Genomic DNA, 24,705 nt, shown 5'->3' with positions numbered 1-24,705 from the left:
TATCTCATAAACATTGATTGTTGAGATAAATGTTGCATGTCAAACATGGAATGTGATACCATTAAAAAAACTCAGAACCTCTTTTCTTCTTTTGGTAGAACAAACTTGGAACATTGAAATTGGTAGATGAGGACCAAAGGTGCAAATATAATAAACCATACTAGTAAATCAGAAGTTTGAACAATTCTCCAGTTCATGCGTGTGTATATAAGCATGGGCGGAGCTACCGTGGGTCAATTTGGATCACTTGACCCAGTTGACATCCACATTTACCCGTTAAATTGGTTAGATTTTTACGCAACATTTTATGCATTTGACCCCACAATTTCAATTAACTTGCCTCGGGTATGAAACGATTCCACTAAAACCATAAATTTGCCCACTTTTTAAAGCTAGTATTTCACTAACCATCAGTCAATATATGTGGATAATACTCCATTTAATGCTAAAGAAGTTAGACTTTCAAGACAAATGTTTCAATTAATTAAGAAATGATGCACATTCGCAAACTTCTATACATAAATCTTGATTATCGACACATTTTTAAGCACAATATCACTTCTTTTTTGCTAAGAACACAATATCACTTCCCTGAGGGCTATCAATCATCAATAATTTTCCAGTAGAAATACATATTGAAATTTTGATTAGCGAACCAGAAGAAGATTATTATTTTTCTGAATATTGACCCCACTGCCTCTGGCTTAGGCCCTGTTAATATAAGTTTATAACAAATATATGCATATCAAATTCATCGATGAAATTACAAGGGTAGTGATTTTGTCACACCCTTTTTGATAATGACACACCCTGCAAGTGTATTTTTTAGTATGAAATACACTTGCAGGATGTGACATTATCAAAAAATGGTGTGACAAAATCATTTCCCAATTACAATCTAATAAATTCCCATCTCTCTCTCTCCTTCTAATGATCATCAACTACATACCACACAATTCAATAAACCCAAAGAGAGGGAGAGAGAGCCGAAACCCATCAAAAATCACAAACCCGTATCACGAGGGAATATTCGGAGGGCGACGAACGGAGACCTGGGCCGGGAGGGGCCGCCCCGTGCCCGTCCCGCCGCAGCTGCTGCACGCCATGCGGCCCGACCCGGCGCAAGTCCGGCACCCGACGTCGCCGTCGGACCAGCGGGAACAGAGGCAGGCGACTCGGCCGGACCCGTTGCAGCTCGGGCACCTCCGGAACTGGGTCGGGCCCATCGTGGGGTTCTGGTCCATCACCGACTTGAGAAAAACTGCTCCGGCCAAGACGCTGAGACCCGTTGCCACTTGCGTCACGTCGATCGGAACCATCGGAGTGCAGAGAGAGAGAGAGAGAGAGAGATTGTGTGGGGGTTTGACGATTTTTTTCTATGGCCTGGGGGAACGAAATTGAAGTGGTTATGGGAATGTACACGTAGTTGCGTGTACGAATTGGGGTGTGTGTGGTGTTCTGGGAAGACGACGGCGGATTTGGAACGTTGTGAAGATGTTTTTGTTTGGGTGGGCTACGGCGGTGTTGCTTCTCTCTCTCTCTCTCTCTCCGATTTTCTTGAATCTTCTTTGCTTCTACTCCTGGATTTCTGGACGCTGTGATTTTATGGACCTCATCAGTCTTATGTTGGATTGCAGAGAAGTTTCGGGTGATCTTGACCATTAAAAAGTGTTGTTAAGTTTAAGGTTTTAAAATTTTTCTATATAAAAATTCTCTTCCTGGGAAAATGAATGGTTGAAATGCAAAAATGCAAAGATGAACGGTTTGGATATAATGTTAGAGACTTCTCTGCAAAAAATGTAAAAAATACAAAGATGAACGATTGGAATTATACGACAGAGACTTCTCTGCGATTGAACCTCGGAGAGAAGGCAGCTCCTTATATACAAAAGAGAATATATATATATATATATATATATATATATATATATATATATATATTTTGTCCGACCCCAATCCGAACAAGGGCCTGTAATGTTAATTACGTGGAGACCCAATTCCATGATCAGCTGGACCGAGCCAAGTCTCGGAAGCCCAAACAGTGTTTAATTTCACATGACTCAAATTGGCGAAATTCGGACGAGCTCGGAATAGGCCCAAACTTAATCAATGGTGTTTTTCGGCCTAATTCCTTCGTGTAAGCCTTCAATTGCGTTATTTTGTCGTTTTAGGAAAGGTTTGTTTCGTTAATAACTCTTAGATCGTAATTCCTTTTAAATTTATTCTTTTTTGGAAATTCTTGTTTTTCTTTCCCGTTTTCAGTTTTAGGAAAAGCTCCAAATTCTGGGACTTTTTATTTTCCAAGTTTATTTTTAGGATTTCTAGAGTTTCGGCCTATATAAAGGTTTGTAACCTGGAGTTTAAACAATTTTTATTAATAATATTGCAGATATTCTCTCTTTCTTTTTTGTGCGCAAGATTTGCTCGTTGCGACGAGTTGTTTATCTCGTATGGATTAGTACACTAACTAATCTCTCATAAATTCCGTTGCGTCAGTCTGTCCCACCCCTCTCTGCCGTTGATCTCGCAAATCAACGGCTGGGATGTGCCGATCACTTTTTTATCAAAATGACATTGTTTTTGGAGCAAAAAGTGCTCGACACATCTCAACCGTTGATTTACGAGATCAACGTCTAAGAGGGAATCGGACAAGCCTCTGTCCGGATTGGGGTCGACAGGGGATCTCTGGGCAAAAAAATCTGGGGAGGTAGGATTTTTCTTCTCCTTCGTTCCGAACACAATGGAATGTGAAAACTTCATTGATTGACAATTTCCCCTTCCTTTACGTTAAAGAGAAACAACAAAAAATTAAAATAAAACAAGGAAGAGAGGATTTGCCCCTTTTCCATGTACAAATTCTATGTACTGAAATTTACTTGTGTGCTATTTTAGTGCATTCTTCAATTATTAGATTGCGTGAAAATGCCGATAAACTAATTAAGGGACACATTGAGTTCGAAGACTCACGTGTCCTCACCCGAGATAAGATATTTTGTTAGCATGAACGTAATAAATTCTTGAACAATTGTGCAAATCTTGCACCACATTATACTATTATAGCACTTGTCTGTGCCTACGATACAACGCAGTCTGATTGGAATTGTCATGGAGAAATATTTTTAAAAAAATGCACCAATATAATATACTATATCATTTTTAAAAAATTGTTGTTGTGCTTGTAATTTTGTTCTTTGTTTATTTTAAAAAAAATTCACCGATATAATATACTATATCATTTTTAAAAAATTGTTCTTGTGCTTGTAATTTTGTTCTTTGTTTAATATATATGGGATGATCTCCTTTCAAAAATTGTGACAAATTTAATATTTTATATTGTACTTGATATGCATACTTTGGCAAAAATTATAAATTCTAAACTTTCGTGTCTCGTTGTGGTTTTGATCGTGGAAGCCAAGTTTTACTGCTACGTCCAACAAAGTTCCCTATTGTACTACATTAAATCCGCATGAAAATTTCGCATCTACTAGATGGTGTACCCATAGTTTTATTGGGAAATAGAACACTGGACGAATTCGGTTCAAATAATTTGACGGCCTTTTTCCGGAGGAAAAAAGAAATGAAAGCCACGAATCAATGTTGGCGGACTAGTTCAAGGGCGGTGATAAAATCGTGCTAAATTCACTTTGACTATGTCTCTCATAACTAAAACGTGGTCAAGATTCTCGTGAATAGATAAAAATAGGAATTACTTATCTTTAACATTGGAACTCTTTATCAAAAGTTGAGATGGCCGAGTTGGTCTAAGGCGCCAGATTAAGGTTCTGGTCCGAAAGGGCGTGGGTTCAAATCCCACTCTCAACATTTCGTTTTTTTTTTTTAAAACCTTTTTCCATGTCATTTCTTTTGTTTCTGGAGCACCTTCTTATTTTCATTTCAGAAAAATCTTATTTACGGAGGAGCCGTGTAAATAAAGTTTACGTCGCTCAATCTCGACCGTCCAAAAAGTGTTTTGAACGGCTGAGATTGCATTCCGCCGTAAATAAGTTTCTCTCTTTTCACTTTAACCCTTTCCTAACTTTCTCACAATCATGCCTTAATTCGGTATCTGATGATTAAGAAAAATCACGACTTCGATTTCTGAAGCTTGTGTTTGCCATACTTCTTTCAGTTGAAGGTAGACGAAGCCGCCAAGTTTACCCTAAGGGATTTGGTGAGGTGGACATGAGAAAGCAACTAAAGAGCTTGTCCCTAATAGGTCAGCGAATTGGAATCCCACAAAAGTCAAACATTCTAGATGTTGGGGCAGCTGAAGGTTTGCCCGGTCATTAACTTCAGAGCCTCGAAATTAGTCGAGATGTGCGCAAGTATTCCGGACCATAATACATAAAAGGGGGGGCGAACTTCTTCCATTAGAACACTTTGAAGGCAAGTGGAGTAATAAAAATGTTCTCTTATTAGTAGTTTTTTAATGTCTAATTAAAGAAAATGTAAATGTACACGTTTCTTAGAGAAAATGAAAATATTTTGCTCAATTACTTTTTTTAGAGTCTTAAAATACTAGTATAAGTGTTATTTTCTTTTTTTTAGAGAAAATGAAATAGAGCGGGTGTGGGGCGGGGAGATATAAAACCGCATGTATTATCTCGCAACTTCGCGATGACGCTAGTGTGGTTTCATATCCTAGACTCATGTATGTTTTCTAATTTTATCTATGCATAAACCAAAAAAAAAATATGTAAAACCGCCTCAAATCCGTTCCCTAACGCAATCCAATGTCCGAAACAATTTCAGGGGGTCGGATTGGGTAGAATATTCATTCCAAAAGGAAAAGAAGGGCAATTTGGTCTCTACAAGTTATCGAGACTGTGAGGCACCCAGAGATGCAGAGCGGTCGATTTAGTCGTTGATCTTGGCACAAACAGTTCGGATGACATTTGAGTGCATACAAATCTAAACCGCTCATTATTCGGTTAAGATCCAAGCCGTCGATTTTCAAAATGCGCGGCTGGATCAACCATCTGCACCGCTTTACATGCATCTCTCATTCCGTGGGAAGTCCATCAGAAAAAGATAAGCTGTTAGAAAAACAGGTAGTGCCCATAACACTAACCAATGCGACAAAATCGCCCCAAAATTTAGAGGAAGAAGTGAAAGTAATTTGGTAGGCATAATCCCCATATACACAGGTGAAAAAAGATCAGAAAAAGAATCGGAAGGATCAGAAATGGCGTGCAGGGCAGCAGTATTGAGAACCACCGTCTTCTTGACGGAACCGTGGCCTCGACCTTTGCCTACAAACTCCTTCTCTGCACCGTCCATTGTTTCCCACAAGATAAAGTCTTCGATACCCAGCTTGAGTTGTGGCTGTGGAATCGCTAGGGCTCGAGATTTCCACTTTTCCCGGCGAACCCATCACCGCAATTGTGCCCACAACGAAACGGCCTCGTCTTCCGAGGAAGACCACGACCAGGGTCCTCCCCAAGAAGCTGTTCTCAAGGCCATTTCGGGTTCGTCTAGTTTCTTTCTTCTTCTTTTTTATGTGCCTTTTTTTGATTTTGGTGAACCTTGAATTATCATCAACCAAACAGAGAATTAAGTCCCAAGTGTGGGTCGGCTATATAATGCGTTTTTTTCTTTTCTATTGAGCTCTATCGAGGTTCCATAATATCTGATGAAGCTAGATCCTTTCGAACTAGATTTTTTAAATATTGTGGTACGCAATGCTCTCAATAGAGCACAATGTGAGTATAGAAGTGAATTAAATAATTCGTAGTTTGTCCCTTATATTATGGAATAAGGATGGATATTTGTGCATGTTCTGCTTCACTGTACATTGAATTGAATTGAATTGTACAGGTACTGTGTATGTGTAGTTGAACGACTTTTAAAGAGAAAAAGAACCAATTTTCCTCCAAAAGTAGAGAATAATTGCACTTGAAAGAACCTTAGTCTTGAAGATTGGGTAATTTGATGACATTACCTAATTGTCTGTAATTCTTAGTTGCACGAAGTGGGAGTGGGGGAGCGCCGGAATATGGAAGCTCCCAAGGTTGGGAGCGTGAAAGGAACATGCAAGGTTGGGAGTGTGAAAGGAACATGTACATATATGACGAAAATAATGTAGAATAGAATATACACGTTAAAAGTACAATTATTTTAGTGAGTAAAAATATGTGCCAAGTCCACCATAAATGTAAGGAATGGGCTAGTGTTACGATACATGATTTTCTTTTCAAGATATCATGACTTGGGCTACATATATGAGTTCATCAAGACCAATTAATAAAGCTAAGTGATAAACCCTGCGTTTCTGTACAAGGATTTTACAAAAGCTCCCATTTTCGGAAGGAGCATGTTCCCATCACAATGGGAGCGGGCTCCCATCAAGCTCCTTATTTGGGAGTGCAGGAGTGCGCTCCTAAGATGGGAGCGGCACCAATTAGAAGCTCCCTGCGACCAACTTATTGGTTTGAAATTCTTTCAGTGGAATTACTGTAAGGCCATGTTCGATAAGTCGAACTAATGGTGAAGGGATATATAATCTCTAAGGACAAGTAATTCACATGACTAATCATGGGGGAAGGCTACAACATACACCCCTATCTGGATGTGTACAGTATGCGCACCTTTAATTGCTTGGAATTCATAACATTTTGTATGAGATTCGTAATAATTGTATAAAACTTGATAACACTTGCATAGAAATACATAGCATTTGTTAGAAGTTCATAATATCTAGACAAAAGTAAATGTTATGAATTTACGTCCAAATGTTATGATTTTTTGTAGGAAAGTTATGAATTACGAATTTGTATGTAAAATGTTATGAATTTAAGGCGATCCAAGGGGTGCATAGCGTACACACCTAAATAGGTGCGTGTAAACAGTCATTTCCCATCATCATGAGAGAATTAGCAATCACGTTTAATTGTTGGATTAGGGAGGGGTGATTAGGGCCTTGGGGCACATGTTCCTTGCGATAAATTAATCCAGCACTACGTGAGGCATAAAGATGGATTGGATTATAGAGGTACTATTTGCCCGTTTAGTACCCCCCATGAGGGTGTATCCTAGGTGGTGTTATTAATCCAGTCCTTTGGTATTATCTTTCTTTTCGTCCAATGGATGCAAATGATCCTCCACCCTCTGTCCCGTTATTTATTCCACCTAAATCAATCATAGTAGAACTAATCCCATGCTATGTACAATCTCCAACTACTATCATGGGGACGTATGCTCCCCATCCTTAGTCCCACCTTTTTTTCATTCCTTTCAAAAAATATTCCAGCAACTATATGTTCCTGGCATGGTATTTTATATTTCATGTTTTGTAGTAGTTGTCCAATGGATATGTAATCCTTATGCCAAGTTTTGCATTCAAATGTTGGGGACAAGCTCCCCTGTGACTTTGAATCCAATCCGATGTCTATTCCGGTCAATGAAACAGGGCCTTCAAGTAAACTTGGCATAGGGACATTGGTGAGGCTGCTTGAGTTCGAGGAATTTAAAGTTGTTATCATAGTTCATGAGTTCTTGTTGGTCTTGTTTTTGGTTGAAGAGCAGTGGGCCTTGTTTTTTCGTCTTTTTGCACGTTAAAAGCTTATTAAAGAAACACAAATCACAACCCAACTAGGGCGTTCGCCGCGCTCCCCAAACCAACTAAACAACAGAATGCCATCACCTGAAGGGAGTAATCCTCATAAGAAATCAGAGAAAAATGTATGCGAGCAGCCAAAGATTGTATTTTATGAGGCAAGGATAATAGAGATTATACAACAAGATCTTGAAGTCCTTCCTAGTATGTATAGGATGACACATTTCAACTAATCCTCCCATGGACAGGCAGCCTTGATCTGGTTATGCCCCAAGATTCTGTTTCATACAAAACTAGAGAAGTTGCTTTTAAAGAAAAGGTGTTCATGAGATTCCCTACCTTGATTACATAATATGCACATCTGATCCTCCTCTGATCCCTATTCTCTCAATCATCTTCGTTACCCACCCTACTTAAGCAGAAAAGCCACTGAATGAATGCCCATTTGGGCACATTCTGTTTGAACCATTCCACATCATGCCGTGTGCCTTTATCAATTCTCCATATAATTGCAGCCAGGGCTGCCTTAGTACATGAATCCTATTAGCTTCAGGAGTCCACACCACATGATTTGGGCAACCAATACTAGGTTGAACAGCAGTTGGCGGAAATAATTTATTGAGTGATTCTATGCCTCAACCTAGGCCATTTTCATAACATTATGGATAATATCAAGTACTTTGGCTGCTAAATGCATGCCTGGGTTATGACAAATTGACAACGTGTTTCCCTCTTCCTTACCCAAGGTGCCAGCAGATGCCTATTGTCCAACCAGAGAAGGTGATTCCTGATGGCCAATTATGTGTCTGATTAGAGCATGTCCGACCAAGTTTCTAAGGTTCAATAGTTTGCTGACAGTTTGATAATAACCACTTGGAAAAGCCACGTAACTTTGGATTTTTCGGTTTATCACATGGCAGTAGATCCATTTCACCCGTAAAGAATCATCTTTCTTGGTTACTGCCAAAAGATGCCTCAGCAGTGTTGCCCTATTTCCCATCTTTCAGGGGACTAAGCCCAAACGACCCTTTTCTATTGGACCACAATTTTAGCTATACCCGTTTAGCATGATTTGTTTGTTTATGTCACGAGATGTAGATTGTTGGTTATGGAACCAAGTATTTATTCATCAATGTAGACTAACTATGATTTGGATTCAGAAGTATCAAAGGCTGAGGGACGGATTGGGCAAACCACGAATGTTGTTATTGGTGGTACAGTGACGGATGATTCTACAAATGAATGGCTTGCTCTGGATCAGAAGGTATGATAACAAACTTCACTGATTTCCAGTCGTCAGAGATTGCTTATCTCCCTTCTTGGCATTCGAATTGCATTTTCACTTTGCAGATTACAATTTACACCCCTCTGCCAACCTATTAAATTTCCCTATCTCTTTTAGTCTTGGTATTTAGACCTATAGCAGGGCAATAATTTCATTAGGGGGTTCATAACTATCAAAGCATAAATGTACATATAAATGGTTGGAAAATTATCAGGTTTGGAAAATTCAATCTACAAGTGATAAGTGGTCCATATGTAGTTAAAAGATATCAGGTTCAGATTTCAGGATGAGGGCAGCATGCAATATATTGTGATGATAGTGTCAATATCAATAATGCCTTGAAGTAAAGTTCATATTTCGTCCTTGCAGGTGAACTCTTACCCAACAGTCAGAGGGTTTACAGCGATTGGAACTGGAGGTGATGATTTTGTACATGCTATGGTTGTTGCTGTTGAATCTGTTCTTCAGCAGCCAGTCCCAGAGGTAAATAATCCTTTTTGTTTGCTGAAATTTATTGGTAGAGCTGTTTATTGTTTACAAATTGCTTGATATGTCGAAGGCAATTTACAAAGATGACAATGATTGCGAGACTTTTGTGGTTTCATAGTTCAGTTTTAGCGACTATTTCGTGTCGTGATAAATAATTCACTTGCATTTGATACATCCATGTTTTTGCTTTTACCTATCTATCTCGTCTGATGTTATTCACTATGTTTATCTTATTCATAAAGTTTAGAAGAGCAAGTCCACCCATGTGCCAAATCCCATGCGAAACCCAAAATTTGGCATCTTTGGCAATGCCATTCTTGGTGCCAAATTTGGCGTCCAATTTGGCAATCGCCAAACTTGCCAAATAATCCAAGCCATTCAATTGGCAGAGCAAGTCACCCATGTGCCAAATCCCATCCAAAGCCAAAATTTAGCATCAAGAATGGCAAAACCCTCTCAACCCTTGTGTCAAACTTGATGCCAAATTTGCATCCAATTTGGCAATTGCCAAACTTGCCAAATCCTCCAAGCCATTCAATTTGCATCGAGAAATTACGTGGGTTTAATTCAATGATGTGGAGTTGAGATTGTGCTAAAATGGCACCAAACTGGTGTGGTGGCACTGTTTTGGCTTTTTGACATTGTAGCAAGACAAAGAATAACTTTGGCAATGCCATTTTAACACTAACGGGTGGACTAGCCCTTACAACTAAAGAACGAGCAAAGGGTCACTGAGATGGCTGTCTCACCAATGTAGGATAAGACATACTGACATGGCAAATAGCAGAAGATTGGATAAGCAGCATGGTTTCTGCCAATAGATCTTGATATGTTTGTGTTTAGATGATTGAATGAGGCAGCCCGTTGGTGTTAAGCCCTTTAGGTGATGATGAATGCATGAGATGGGGAAAATGTAACTCAGAAGTGGATTTGATACCTGCAATTGCACAGATGAGATTCCTCTTGTTAGGTTTGGTGGTTAATGTCGCCTGGGAAGTTGATAACGGGGAAATTCCTGTTATCAACTTAAGCCAAGGTCGGCTAGGAGTTTAGGACTATGGTTCCTTTTCAGATGTCAATATACCAGGAGGCTACTTGGGAAAAGTGGCTCATGCTTGCTGGTCCCTTGGTTCATGATGATATTGAGACCCACTTTGAAGTTCACTGCAACTTCTTGTTCTGTATGAGCACTTTTTATGTTGTAAACTATAATAGTCAGACCTTTCTGATGTTGGTTAGTTAAAATGGAAAACTATTTCGGAACAATGATAAAGTGGCAGTTTATTTTGCGAGTATGTTTTAGTGACATTTTATGATAATCGGTTACTAATTTCCTGTACCCCATCCATAGTTGAAGTTCAAACATCGATAATGGTGATCATTGGAGCACTCATTGTTGTTTTGTTGCAATGAGCACCGTGAATTGACTGCATTAATGAAAATATGTGACTGCTGGAAGGGTATCGCATGAATTGGGAACGATGATTTGTTATACTCTGTATCCATTTGTTGGGAGTGAGTTGGGGTGGGGAGGTTTTGCTGGAGTCGCAGTTCCCTTATTATACTTCAATTGGAATACTGTTTTCAGTTTTCATTCTTAAAAGACAGATCGAGGTCTTGTTCTTTCTTGTTCAAGAGTCAGAACTTGAAACTGGTATTTTGTATGGGAATCTAATCCAAGCTTTATTTCATCCAATAACAGGGCCAGGTGAAGCATAAATTATCTACTAGGGGTAAATATGTGTCAGTAAACATTGGACCTGTTCGAGTCATTTCCAGTGAGCAGGTCTCTCTCTCTCTCTCTCTCTCTCTCTCTCTCTCTCTCTCTCTCTCACACACACACACTCACACACACACAGGTGACAGCAGCCAGCACACGTCGAGAGGGGCAGCATCCCCGCCCACGGAAATTTGAAATTTTACTTTTTACCCTAGCCATATAAAGTACCTTGCAATTCAACCCTAATTTTTTCTTGATCTAATAATTTGCCTCCCATATGCCGACTTTAAACGTTAGTTTTGCTGCATTTTCTTGTGATGACTATGTGACCAAGTGCGCAGTCTGTTTACTTCTTTTTGATGAAATTCTGCCTCTCATTCTTATATTTGTGTTTCTCCTCAAGCCTCGTTTTTTTCCCCCTTCCCCGGGGGAATTGGGGTTCTTGTTGCTGTTGGGGGGGCTACATTTACCTTGCCATTAATGTTAACCGGTATTGCCTCCGAGGCAAAATCATTTATGTATGTTGTTATCCATCAGAAATGAATGTATGTTGTTTCCCCATTGTGTTTACATTTTTAATTGCATCAAGCATAAAATATGCCCCTCAAAGCACCCTCCAAAAGAACATAGTTAGAAACCAAGTAGGAGTTCATTACTTCGTTTAGCGAGCAGACTTCCTTTTGGGGTGATACATGGATGGGATCATGTTTGATATGCCAGACTTGAGAATGTACCACTGACTTGGGATTTTACCGTGCTTTCCAGGTTCAAGCTGTATACAATGCAATGAGGAGAGATGACCGAATGAAATACTTTTTGTAGCATCTCTCATTTGTTTTCTCTGTAGAATGCCTAAACTTCATTTATTGTTACGAGTATATAGCTTTTCCCCTAATCCATTGTCCTTTGGTTGACTAGAGAAATGATTGTAGACTAAGTGAACATGATTTCATAATTTTTTAGCCATTTTGAGTTTACTGCAAATGGATATGATATGACACCAATATGGTACCAGAAACTAGACAATTCTCAGTGATCTACCCTTCAAGGTAAACAAACTAGTTCCACCAATGGGTTCTGGGTTTGAAGCAAAGGTACGCATCTAATCTCATCTATAGGACAATTCCGTGAGCAGAAAGTGTAGTGGCAAAATTAATTTTTGCTTGAAGGCACCATAATTCAATGACTAAAGGTTGGTTTTGGGTGTCACGGGTTGAACATGAATGTGCGGCTCGGGGGAGGGTTGGAGCATTACATCGTGGTGTCCAAAAAGTCGAATGGCTTTTTTACATTATTCCGTAGTTCTGGATTGTCTTGACTCTTAAAGTTAGCATCACAACTGAAGGGAGATGTGCATTGAATTACTATATACATGTTTTTGTTTTGGGTAAACAAGCAAGTATGAACTGTAACATCTTGTCGATCAAGTGTTTGGTGAATCATTCGATGTGCTTTTTCAGTATGTGCAATTCCAGGTGTGCTAGCACCAATCTTTGGGCTTCTGTTCACCTTTTTACGACGTCAAAACCGACAGTTTGCCATTGGGAACAACTGAGAGCCTTGCATTGTGAGGTTTTGTATTTTGGGTATTTGTGAGCTAATTCTAGAATACATTCTGTGAAAATGCACTCTGAAAAATGAGCTAACAATGCAGAATTATGAATATCACATCTAGAGGAGTTTTTTGGTTTTGATTATAGTCATGAAATTCTTCAGCAAAACCTATTCTTCAAATATCATTTGAATTTTTCTACAGATTTTCATTAAAACCCAAAACTTAAAAGATTGAGAGTTCAGAATCTAAATTTTTAAAAATAATTGATTCCCCGGCAGTCCTGACATGTAGATTCTGTTGGTAAATTTATTTTGCACATATGTGTCATATACTTTACCAGATTCATAATCTATTCTCGCCACAATTCAAAACCAGTAACTCACAACCCAAAATTCAAAATGCAAAAATATCATTATTCTGCACACATCCATTATTTGGGTTTCAAATCAAAAAGAGCAAATGGAAAGTGGAAGTCAACTTTACTTCTTCCTACTTTTCTGTTCTTTTCTTTTTTAGGTCCACTCAAGTTTCAAATTAAAAAAGGCATACGGAAAGTGGAAATCAACTTTACTTCTTCCTACTTTTCTTTTTTTTATTTTTTTCCCTCTCACAGTTCCCATAAATCTTTCTATTTCTTCTGCAAAATCAAACAAGAGAGAAATAAAACGTTTTCCTTATAATTTCTCCCTCCCTTTCTCCTTGGAAAATAATTTTTGGCCTTCATTAGTCTACTTTTTCATAAATGCACCTCAAAATTTATCTTTCACTACTTGTATTGTGTGTAATTTTAGGTACTAATGGCCTTCATTAGTCCACTTTTTCATAAATGCACCTCAAAATTTATCTTTCACTACTTGTATTGTGTGTAATTTTAGGTACTAAAAGACAAAAAAGAATGTCATTTTTTTTATAGTCAAAAAATAAGTCACTTGACTTTAGCCAAATCACCTATTAAAAGTACAATAATTTTATAACCACACACGAACACACACTTCCAAGAATTGAGTTTTGTTCGCCCTCCTTAAAAGAGAGTAAACATTACTCTCATTCTTATTGGTTAAAATGGTGTGGATCCCACCACAAAATGATGTCATGCTTATACCTCCAGTATGTGTGGGGCCTTCCTTTGTAAGTGTGTATGTAAATATTTGTGTGTCGTTGGATTGTTAAAAGTATAGTTTTTGCAACTGGTGTTCCACCAAGGACTTTTTTTGTTTTGTCCTTACTCGAATTTTTTTTTTCTTTAGTTAGTTTTGTGCCTCATTTTTTTGGTTTTTCGGTTCGTCTCGTCCAGACGAATCAATAATTCAAAAAGCTCAGCGCAAAACTGTTAGATTTCTTGGAAGGTTCAAACCTAAAACCAATTGGCAATAGGTGGAGTAGCTTCTAAATTTTGTTAACCAAGTTTGGGTGATTTAGACGAGCGATGGGAAAAATCTAATTAAAAATGCAAAAAAAATATAAAAAATTCAAATAAGAATAAAAAGTGCTGGAACGGGTTCTGACGCCCGACGGAAATAGGTGGAGGACGAGGGAAGCACAGAGATGGTGGTGAGACAAGTGGAAGAGAAGACGTAGGCCACATGGTCAACCAGCATTTACGGCACCTCTGCCCTTTATCTGCCCATAGAGTAACAGTTCCAGACTAGTAGAACCAGAACCAGACAGCTTGCATTTGCAAGCTGCCCCAGTCATCCAAATTTAACTCTCTCACCAACTACCTACTACTCCAGAGTCGACATGATGGACCTCATTGGCTCTCCATTAAACACCCCGGGCCAACCCCCATCTCCCCACCGGAACCTCACTAAATACAAAATGGTCCTCCATCTCAAAAGGCCCCGATCGAGGTTTGGAGTGTTTGGCTTTCTGTGAGATTCGAACGGACCCGGAATGCGTGTTGTCCCCTAATGCATGTGTTTTGGGCCAATGCGGGCTGTCCATGCTCGGTAATAGAAGGTTCAGATTGCATCTCAGCCAAACAACAATGGACGCCTGAGATCTGTTCGATTGAAATACAATCTGAGCCGTCTATTAAGAATGGACTATCCTTATTGGCTCAACACATATGTTGTCCCTAAAGGAATAGCAGGCACCCCAAGTTCGATTTGAACATACGATCTCATAAAGTACAAGCACTCTTTAGCTTTCTCATACTCACTTGGGCCACATGGCCAAACCCTTTAGGATATCATATAAATTTGTTAGGTACGGGTCAACTTACACCGATAATTTTTTAGCAATAAGTCTTGAACAAGATTTCAAGACATATAACTTCCGAAATAACTTTTTCTGGACCCATTCGATATATGTGGACTCACATTAATCGAAAGATGTTGGGCACGATTGCGTCCAAAATTATATTTTGAAGTTTTGTTCTTTAACATTACTCAATTTATTTAAAGATTTTCACTCTGCACCAGCAGATGACCTATTTATGGGCAAAACTTATACGTAGTTTATACGAAACATGCCATCAGTGTGTTAATAGCCCATGTGCAATGCATATGGAGTTTGATTTTACTGAGACAATTTCAAGACGTAAGTGATGAAATGAATAGCCCACACATGCGGTGTTTGGGAGCCCATATCCGGTGTTTGATTTGCTGAGATAATTTCAAACTATAATATGTCATTTCCTTTTTCTGCGTTCTTTTGGACTCAACTTAAATTTGAAATTTTTTTTTTATTTGAATTTTTTTCTCATTTATTAGTTTTACGTCAAATTTTTGTAGATTATTGATTCCTCTCGACGAAATGAATCGGAAAAGTAAATTTTTTTTTTTACTTTTACCCAAGTATATATTTTGAGAAATAACCATTGCCATTATTGCTCTAAAAAATGGTTATTTCTCAAAATACTTGGGTAAAAGTGCCAAAATTTTATTTTTCCGATCCCTCTCGTCTAGACAAATCAATAACCCAAAAAAGTTTGGCACAAAACTAAAAAATGGGAAAAGAATTCAAATAAGAACAAAATTTTCAGATTTAAGTTAAGTTCAAAAGAACCCACCCTTAAGTGCACCTTAATTAATCTTGGGGACCAATTGCCCACTTGCGGAGAGTCCAATTGAAATCGGAGCAAGGCTTTGTCTATATAAAAAAAAACTCAAATGTCCGAGCTAACCTAGGGCACCTTAGTTAATCTTGGGGTATAATCGTCCACTTGCGGGGAGTCTAATTGAAATCGGAGCAAGGCTTGGTATAAAAAAAAAACTGGAAGGTTCGAAATATGGACAGGGGGTGTGTGCTGTGCAGCTTCGTGCTGCACAGCGTGCTGCACGGCCTCCGGCATCGGTCCAACGATCGGAGACGCTCACCGCGTAGAGCTCGTCGAGTTCTTCATGAGTACCAAAAATCAGCTCGATCAAATATCGTTAAGGGCCTCATCCGAACATATATAACCTGAAAAAAATGGATTTAGTGGTTTTGATCCAGTGTTTCGTATCCATTAGGATTCATTTTTTTTCAAGTTATATATGTTCGGATGAGGCCCTTAACGATATTTGATCGAGCTGATTTTTGGTACTCATGAAGAACTCGACGAGCTCTACGCGGTGAACGTCTTCGATCGTCGAACCGATACCGAAAAAGCCTTGCCGGAGGCCGTGCAGCACGCTGTGTAGCACGAAGCTGCACAGCACACACCCCCTGTCCTCGAAATATGATGTTTGAGATTTTTTGCGATTCTCCAGTGTTGATTTTTTAAAAAAAAAACCAAAAGATATGCTTTGAAGGGTTAGGAGAGAGTGTTGTGCGATAAAACGACGAGTTTTGCTCCCATTTAAAGCTATTTGTGTAGGCCCCATTCCGTTGTGAATTTAAAAAATAAATATTTATTTTAGTTAGTAAAAAACATATCAACTTATGCTTTTTTACTTAAATTTCTAAATAAAAAGCAACCTCGTTTGGTCAGCAGTCTTTATTGATGGGGTGTGTCTACAAATTTTTATACTACTACTTTTCTATATTTTTTTGATTTGAGAATTTCGCGAATTTTTATTATACGATCTCGTTTTTCATTAACTCAATTTTTTCTTCTTATTTTCCAGTTCAATATTTTGTTTTTTTCTCGTTTTATCAAATTAATATAGTTCTTTTGTAATCTTATTGTATCTACGTACCTTTTCAAGGTGCACTACAATATTCCTGAACCTGCTCAAAAGCTATCCTAAAAACGAGAAATAATTAGACACAACGATGGTTTGCAACGCTAAAAAAAATTGAAGAACTTGCTCAAAAGCTATCCTAAAAATGAGAAATATTTAGACACAACGGTGGTTTGCAACGCTAAAAAAAATTGAAGGATTGAGGGGTAGGTTAAGTGATGCAAGTAGTACGTAGCACTAGGAAAGTATTGTACCCTTCGAAGCTCTCTCAATGTATTTGCTTTTTCTATTGTACTGTTTTTATTTTTGCATCTTTATGATTAATGAATTTTTTTTTTACGGTTCAAAAAAAAAAAAACTAACCTACGCATATGCAGAACTCACCCTGTGTGAGAGGTAGTTAAAAAAATAATGATTGCATCCAAATTTTTTTCACCAAAAACACATCCTTAAATGTACAAACTTACCCACACTTGGAACACCTCTCTCTCTCTCTGTCTCTCTCTCTCTCTCTCCCCTAGTACGAAAAAATCATAAACACCGCACAACTTCAACCACATTCATCCACCACAATCCAAAACCGAACAAGATGAGATCCCAACTCCTTTTCCCGACATGTTTCTTCGCGGTGGCACTGCTAGCCTCTGCGGCGGCGGCAGCGACGCTGGCAGAGCAGTGCAGCAGCGACTTCCAGAAGTTGACGACGTGCCTGACGTACGCGACCGTCGCGCCGGGGAAGGCGGCGACGCCTAGCAAGGAGTGCTGTGACTCGGTGACGGAGATCAAGGGGAAGGACCCCGTTTGCCTGTGTTACATTATACTTCAGACCCACAACGGGAGCGCGCAGATCAAGAGCATGGGTCTTCAGGAGTCGAGGTTGATCCAGCTTCCTACTGCCTGCAAGTTGACTAATGCTAGCATCAGTGATTGCCCTAGTAAGATTCTTGCACCCACAACGAAAAATCTCTCTAAAACAAACACACACACACACTCTCTCTCTCTCTCTCTACTGGCACACACAAATACACATGACAATCTCTCTAGTCCAGTACTTCTTAATCAAAATATTCAAAATACAAACAAGATATATACTACCTTTTTACGCTGCATATTACACTACATCTTACGTGGAGCTCACTTCGGGTCTAACAAAAATATAGAAAAACTGCACAGTTTCGTCCCTACGAATTCAGAAATAATACTTACCGATATCTATTGAAACTATTTTTTTACATAATCCCATAAAATAATACGGAGTATTTTAAACTTTATAGACATTTTCCTAAATTTTTATGGAACCCAAAATGACCCCCACATGAAATTGTAGTGTTAACGTGTAGTGTTCTTATGTAGTGTATGTTTTTTTTAGGTAGAAAAGAGAAGAGGTATCTATACGGGTAATTATTCAATACTTCTTCTCCCATAATATGTTTTTAGCCTACATGTGGGAGCGAAAAGCGTTGTCAATAATATCCCAAAGTACAGCGAGAATTGAGAGATTGAACGAGTAAAACAAAGATTAATTGAGAGTGGGAGCGAGACTCCTTTGTGACTCAAACCATACGAAATCGGGAAATAAAACCGAAAAAGTTTCGCTAGGTAGTAGGTACTAAGGCCATCCACAGTGGTATAATCAAATGCCAATTGTTTTTAAAGTTAACAATGTTGTGCAAAAGATTAATCACAATGGTATAATCAAACTTAGCAACATCCTTAGAAATAATTAAATTTTGGGCTTTGGATAATCAAAACTAACAACCTTTTTCAATAATCAAAATTTGTGGATCATACACCACATAAGTTAACTAGTTCCAAAATTTGTATACACACGTGTTTCAACTAGTATTTTCTTCTTCCCTTCTTCGCCCACTCTTTTTTTTTTTGGTTAAAAAAATAAAATTGAAGAATAAAATTTTTATGTAGCCAAGTTTTTTCGCTACTCTATATTTTTTTCACTTCACCAACAAACTATTTCTCTTTCTTTTCCTCCAAAAGTGAAACTCATATCTCTCAATCATCTATAATTCAATCCATCGTCGCCGGATTAAGGTGTTTCACTCTTCTTTCCTGTTTCTACTACCCACTCCCGAAAAAAAAAAAGAAGGAAAAAATCATAATAGGAGGCAAGGAAGTCGCCGATTTTTTTTTCAAAATTAAGAAAGGGAATCGATATATTTTAACTTATAAAAAACGTAAATTGAGGGAAATGAATGACGGAAAACAGGAGGGAGAGAGAATGAAATTGTAGTGGACCCCATATTTTGATTATGGACTAGAAGTGACCATAGTGAAGCTTAACATTGTTAAGCTTAACAACCTCTTAAGTGAATAATCAAAAGCTGATGTGTCAACTTTTGGTTATCCTTTTTTGATTATACCACTGTGGATGGCCTAAGAGCATCCACAGTGGACTAATCAAAATTGAATAATCAAAAATTATCACATCAACTTTTGATTATCCATTTAAGAGATTGTTAAAGTTAGCAATGTCGATGTCTACAGTGGCATAATCGAACATTGAATAATCAAAATTTGTCACTTCACATTTTCAACCTATAAAAATCTAAAAATTGTCACCATATAAAATATTTTTTTAATTACTTTTCAAACTAACAAAAACATGATATTAGAAATACAAAATAATTTTTTGAAAACTTTTAAATTTTGAAAAACACTTTTTCAAAAAAGTTTAAAAAAAACAATTTTTGAAAAAAAGACTTTTTTTTTAATAAAAGTTTTTGAAAAAAAATACAGTTTTAAAAAAATAGTTTTTAATAAAAAACAGTTTTTGAAAAACGGTTTAACTGTTTTTGTAAAAAAAAAAAAAACTTCTTTTAAAAATACAGTATTTTTATTAGAAACATTGTTGATTGAGAGAGAGAAGGTTTTGGTTATTGGCAAAAAGTTGTTAGTTTTGATTATCCAATTGTCAAAATTTGATAAGTTAAGGCCATCCACAGTGGTATAATCAAAAGTCAATTGTTGTTAAAGTTAACAATATTGGTATAAAAAATAGCTCACAATGGTATAATCAAACTTAACAACATTCTTAGAAATAATCAAATTTTAGGCTTTGATAACCAAAATTAGCAACCTTTTTCAATAATCAAAATTTGTGAACCCCACACCACATAAGTTAATTGGTTCCAAAATGTATATACACGCGTATTTCAACCAGTATTTTCTTCTTCTCTTCTTCACCTGCTCTATATCTTTTTCACTTCAACCACAAACTGTTTCTCTTTCTTTTCTTCCAAAAGTGAAGCTCATATTTCTCGATCATCTACAATTTAACCCATCGTTACCGGATTACGGTATTTCACTCTTCTTTTCCGTTTCTATTTTAAGCTACATTCTTATGAACTTAACTTAAATCTGAAAATTGTCTTTATTTGATTTTTTTTCGCATTTGTTAATTTTGTGCCAAACTTTCATAGGTTATTGATTCATCTCGACAAGAGAAATCGGAAAAATATTTTTTTTTACTTTTACCCAAGTATTTTGAGAAATAATTACTTTTTAGCAAAATAAATAAATTTTTCAACTAAAAAGTGGTTATTCTTTTTTGTTCCTCCCCTTATAGTTTAGTAAATGAAGAACTTTGCAAAAAAATTTTTTACTTTTACCCAAGTATTTTGAGAAATAATTACTTTTTAGCAAAATAAATAAATTTTTCGACTAAAAAGTGGTTATTCTTTTTTGTTCCTCCCCTTATAGTTTAGTAAATGAAGAACCTTGCAAAAAAAAAAAAAAAGGAAGAACCTTGCATTATTTTTCAATTTCAAGAACACATCTGATTTTTTTTGAAAGATTAAGAGAGTGGTAGATTTGTGATATAGGCTGCAGGAATAGGAAGAAAAAAAAAAGTTTCAGTGTTGTTTAATTTGATAAATAACACTATGAAGAACACCATATGTTCGATATATTTTTGCCCCAAAAAAAAACATAATGGAGGGAAGTGAATGGCGGAAAACAGAGGGGGAGAGATAGATTGTGTGAAATTATAGTGGACTTCTTATTTTGGTTATGGACTAGAAGGGACCATTGTGAACCTCAATGTTGTTAAGCTTAATAACCTTTAAAGTGAATAATCAAAAGCTGTGTCGACTTTTGGTTATCCATTTTTGATTATACCACTGTGGATGGCTTACAAAGAGGTTGTTAAGTTTTGTTATGCCACTGTGAGCACTTTTTTGAGAAAACATTGCTAGCTTTAACAACCTTAAATAAACTGTGGTGATCGCAAATAATGAAATTAGATAACTTAGATGCCCTTTGATTGAAGGAAAGGGTATTATATATGAAAGAAAAGAAAGAAGTATCAAGTCACTTGTTTGAGTAATAAAAGAGATCAAAAAATGATAAGAAGCTATAAGAATTCAAGAAAAATGATGAGTTTTCTTGGTCTATTTTCTCTTTCTCACTGTGAGAGTTGATGAAAAACCCACGTTCCTTTCTTTTTTTCTCTTTTACTAATACACTTTCATAGATATCAATACACTTTTATCAGATATCGATGCACCATTTACCTATTAACCTATGCCTTTAGGGTTGAGGTTAGCATTTTCCCTCTATAAGGGTAGTGTCATATAAATGGTGGGTTGGCTGTCCTTGTTCACCCAAATTATAAAGATAGTCGTAATTCCTACGTATGTAATTCCCTCTACTTGGTTTTGTTGATACATTTCTCTATAGGTTGCCCATCAAACGGCTCAGACTACAAAGTCGGAACCCATTCGATTTCCATGCTCGTGTAGGCTACGTCCGATCGCATACTCAATGTGGTGGCTCTGTCTGATACTGATACACATCTTAGGGTATATAACTCGGGGAGTTTTCCAAATTTAGCTCAAGCTAAAATTTTTAACAAAAAGCCCATTTATTTCTCAAAAAAAATCCCAACCTTTCGGTGTTTTTTTTTTCCCTCCACTAAAAAAGTTACAATTTGTAGCACTTTTGGGAAATAACTTCGTTTTTCTAAAGTGCTGTGGCACTTCTAACACTTTTGGGAATATACCCTTCATTCTTGAAAATTGGCTTGCAAGAGGAGGAACCCAAGGGCTTATAAACCTATGGCCATGCCAAGCCCATACGTAGTGGATGTGGGACATTTAGGATCGTAATACTTCATTATTTTTGAAGGTAATTTAAGTACTCGAGAAACTTTATGGTGACTACTGAGACGTTGGGATGTTAGGAATTAGGATTAGTTGCAGCAATTTGGACATGGTCTACCTTTTTCGATAACTCACGTGTCTAGGCCAGCTTACGCGCACTTATCTTTCATAATTGCGAATTCAGCCATCGGAGCCCATTCATATGGGTTATTTTCCTCAAGCCCATTTATCACAGGCTGTCTTAGACTCTTAATTCATGCTGTCATGGTAATGTCCAACGTTTGTGGTACCTGGAAAATGGAAATGCAATGCATAGTTATTGAGTTCTTAACACACAAACCCAAGACTATAATGTTTTCAATGCACAACAAATTGTAACTAAATAGTTATTTGGTGGCTTAGGCTCCTAATTGTCTTCTATGGTTATAGACTTGAATAGAAAGGGAAGAAATTATGGAAATAATGATGGCGTTTGATCCATTTTACACACGACTTTAACTGTTCCCGTCGAAGAAAAGGCTGTATTTGGATCACTTATTTGCATGTTTGTAGACGTGTATGTGGCTGTCTAATGCACGTCACACGATGCACTGAGATCTATTCACATCGCAGGCTTTGGAAAATCTCTGTACATTGTTGTCCCGAGCGTTTTTCATGCGAAAACGAAACTTTAACGAACTTATCATCAATTACCTGCAGTCTACTTAGCTAACCATTTGCTTCTTACGTAGTCCGAATATCTACTGTTAACTAACTCTGTGCGCTATGCCTTTTCATTTAAAATGAGCAGAGCTTCTAAACATTTCCTCAACCTCTCCTGACTATTCAATCTTCACAAACACCTCTTCGGCAACAACCACTCCTAGCACAGGGACAGCGACAGGGACAGGGACATCGACATCATCACTGACCACACCCACCTCCGACGGGTACTCCAACCATGGTCCTCAGCTCATGCCACTCGTCGCGATTGCCATGGCCATCTTCTTCTTCTGCGGGTTCCCAATCAAGGCTGCGTCTACATTCTCCACGCGAGAGTGAAAGTTCACGGACTTAGAAGGACTAGTGAAAGCTCTTCTGTTTATTTTGCTTCGATGTTTTCTTGACTTCTATGAACTTTGATACCACTGTCTTTGCTCTTAGTTATGTAGTCTGGAGTGTTATGTTGTTGCTTGGAGGTTTTAATTAGTGGCCTATTTTCCATTTTTGGTGTACGCAAGGCCACATATATGCGTCTAGCATTTTGGCTTATGTATTATGCTAGTCTTTGTTTTTCTCTACGTCAATTTACCACCCTCCACAAAGTAACTGTGCGTACGGTGGTGGACGCATGATTTCCATGGAGATATATGGGGTTCGATCATAAAAAATTTAGTTGTCGTTTTGATGATTTACGATAAGATTTTTCGTTGTTTAGAGAGGTAATACGATGTTTTTAAGAACTTGTAGGGGTGGAGTTTTTTCGAAAAATCAAAATCAAATAGATTTCATATAGATTGCACTTGTGAGTTGGATTTGAACCGCATAGCTTTTCACTTGTTGCAAAGGTGCCCATCAATTACTTGGTTTCTGTTCTGCTAAATTTGCCTAATTTTCATAGAAGCAAAACCATATGGACATATGAGGATTTCAAAGGACTACCAGTTAAATTACCACAGTTTTTCAAGGGAAATTTATAGATATCGTCTGCCTAGTTTCATCCGATTCTCATTTTCGTCTTCCAAGTATCAATTGCAACTATTTTGGCCTTCAAGTTTGGTTTTCGTTTCAAGTTCATCCAATTGATAACGTCTGGTCTATAAACTGACGGAAAACTGGAGATTAAGGGTAGTTATGACATTTCATGTTATTTTCCTTGGACAAAATGGTATATCTGCTCTATTTTCTGCCAAATCCCACCAAAATCAGAGGAGGGGAAACTTAAGAGTCCTAAAAGTGGCGCAAAAACCCTATTTTCCTCTTATTGAAGGCTAAAAGGAGAACCTCTTTACAATGACGAATCTCTGAGTAAAAAACAGGGGACCCAAATCCACAAAAAGCTGTAGAAGGAAACCAATCACACAGGGATTCGAAGAAGGGGTTTCAAATCAATGGCCATTATAAGGGTTTTTAAACTTACCCCATGGTTGTTGTCTACGCCTAGGGTTGTTGTCTATCCGCAAAGGCCTCATGTAAGCTCTCCTTCCACAATGGCATTGCACTTGATCCATTTCGGCTTCAAGTTCTTTCCCTTACTCATTTGGCGTTCGTTGATTTTGGGTGGAGCATATAGATAGAATTAGGGCTCCAAGTTTCCCATTTTGGCAGGAATAGAGAACATGAAATGTCCTAACTACCCTCAATCTCCAGTTTTCCGTCAGTTTATAGTCCAGACGTTATCAATTGGATGAATTGGAATGAAAACCAAACTTGAAGGTCAAAATAGTTGCAATTGATATTTGGAGGACGAAAATGATAATCGAATGAAACTACGAGGACAATTTCTATAAATTTTCCTTTTTTCATTACTCTCTTATCTCTTGTTTTTTTTTTAACTAAATGTTCGGGTTAGTTTACACGCACTTCGACTAATTCTGAAATACTATTAACACACTGCCTAGTAACAAGGGCTTCACTTGAAGCCGAGACGATGCTTCATTATTCCAATTCTATCTAGCCTAGAGAAGTTGAGGCAGCACATAATTAGAGTACATTAAAATCTGGTGAACAAATTTTATAATATACGCTGTGATAAATTCAGAACGGTATATACAATCTTAACTCAATGCTTTGAATTCTAATCTTTATAGCTATTTGGCGAGACTAAATATATATATACTATTTTTAGAGCTCGTAAAATGCGTTGCAACCAAAAATACTTTTCTTTTTCTTCTTG

At 37.6% G+C, this 24,705-nt stretch overlaps 3 protein-coding genes and 1 non-coding gene across 5 annotated transcripts; 3 read left to right on the top strand and 1 right to left on the bottom strand.

The window, feature by feature from the left end:
- Window positions 1–647: 647 nt before the first annotated feature.
- On the bottom strand, window positions 648–1,619 carry LOC131311289 (uncharacterized). Its single transcript, XM_058338670.1, has one exon. It carries the CDS (start codon window positions 1,317–1,319, stop codon window positions 1,017–1,019), a length of 303 nt encoding a protein of 100 aa, XP_058194653.1. The 5' UTR covers window positions 1,320–1,619; the 3' UTR covers window positions 648–1,016.
- Window positions 1,620–3,741: 2,122 nt separating this feature from the next.
- TRNAL-AAG (transfer RNA leucine (anticodon AAG)) lies at window positions 3,742–3,822 on the top strand. The gene has a single exon. It is a non-coding gene; the product is annotated as a tRNA-Leu (tRNA).
- Window positions 3,823–5,059: 1,237 nt separating this feature from the next.
- LOC131311288 (uncharacterized) lies at window positions 5,060–12,033 on the top strand. 2 transcript variants are annotated; one of them, XM_058338669.1, is made up of 5 exons: window positions 5,060–5,468; window positions 8,719–8,819; window positions 9,210–9,323; window positions 11,032–11,115; window positions 11,815–12,033. In XM_058338669.1, exons 1-5 carry the CDS (start codon window positions 5,186–5,188, stop codon window positions 11,869–11,871), a joined length of 639 nt encoding a protein of 212 aa, XP_058194652.1. In that variant the 5' UTR covers window positions 5,060–5,185; the 3' UTR covers window positions 11,872–12,033. The 2 variants fall into 2 exon arrangements, with proteins under 2 accessions (XP_058194652.1, XP_058194651.1); XM_058338668.1 differs by having other exon boundaries at window positions 5,065–5,468; window positions 8,716–8,819.
- A 5,083-nt stretch (window positions 12,034–17,116) lies between these two features.
- LOC131311287 (non-specific lipid transfer protein GPI-anchored 1) lies at window positions 17,117–23,033 on the top strand. Its single transcript, XM_058338667.1, has 2 exons — window positions 17,117–17,648; window positions 22,621–23,033. The coding sequence occupies exons 1-2, from the start codon at window positions 17,303–17,305 to the stop codon at window positions 22,869–22,871; spliced, it is 597 nt and encodes a 198-aa protein (XP_058194650.1). The 5' UTR covers window positions 17,117–17,302; the 3' UTR covers window positions 22,872–23,033.
- Window positions 23,034–24,705: the final 1,672 nt, after the last annotated feature.

Source organism: Rhododendron vialii, chromosome 12a (assembly GCF_030253575.1).
Source record: "Rhododendron vialii isolate Sample 1 chromosome 12a, ASM3025357v1".
NCBI classification, from domain to species: domain Eukaryota; kingdom Viridiplantae; phylum Streptophyta; class Magnoliopsida; order Ericales; family Ericaceae; genus Rhododendron; species Rhododendron vialii.
Note: the sequence above shows the minus strand (reverse complement) of the source record. Positions and strands in the feature narration are given on the sequence as shown.

Coding starts and splice junctions, on each gene's coding strand:
- LOC131311289 (XM_058338670.1), bottom strand. CDS start 1,319: ATGGTTCCGATCGACGTGACGCAAGTGGCAACGGGTCTCAGCGTCTTG.
- LOC131311288 (XM_058338668.1), top strand. CDS start 5,186: ATGGCGTGCAGGGCAGCAGTATTGAGAACCACCGTCTTCTTGACGGAA. Junction 9,324..11,031: donor TTCAGCAGCCAGTCCCAGAG/GTAAATAATCCT, acceptor ATCCAATAACAG/GGCCAGGTGAAGCATAAATT. Junction 11,116..11,814: donor GAGTCATTTCCAGTGAGCAG/GTCTCTCTCTCT, acceptor CGTGCTTTCCAG/GTTCAAGCTGTATACAATGC.
- LOC131311287 (XM_058338667.1), top strand. CDS start 17,303: ATGAGATCCCAACTCCTTTTCCCGACATGTTTCTTCGCGGTGGCACTG. Junction 17,649..22,620: donor TAGCATCAGTGATTGCCCTA/GTAAGATTCTTG, acceptor TAAAATGAGCAG/AGCTTCTAAACATTTCCTCA.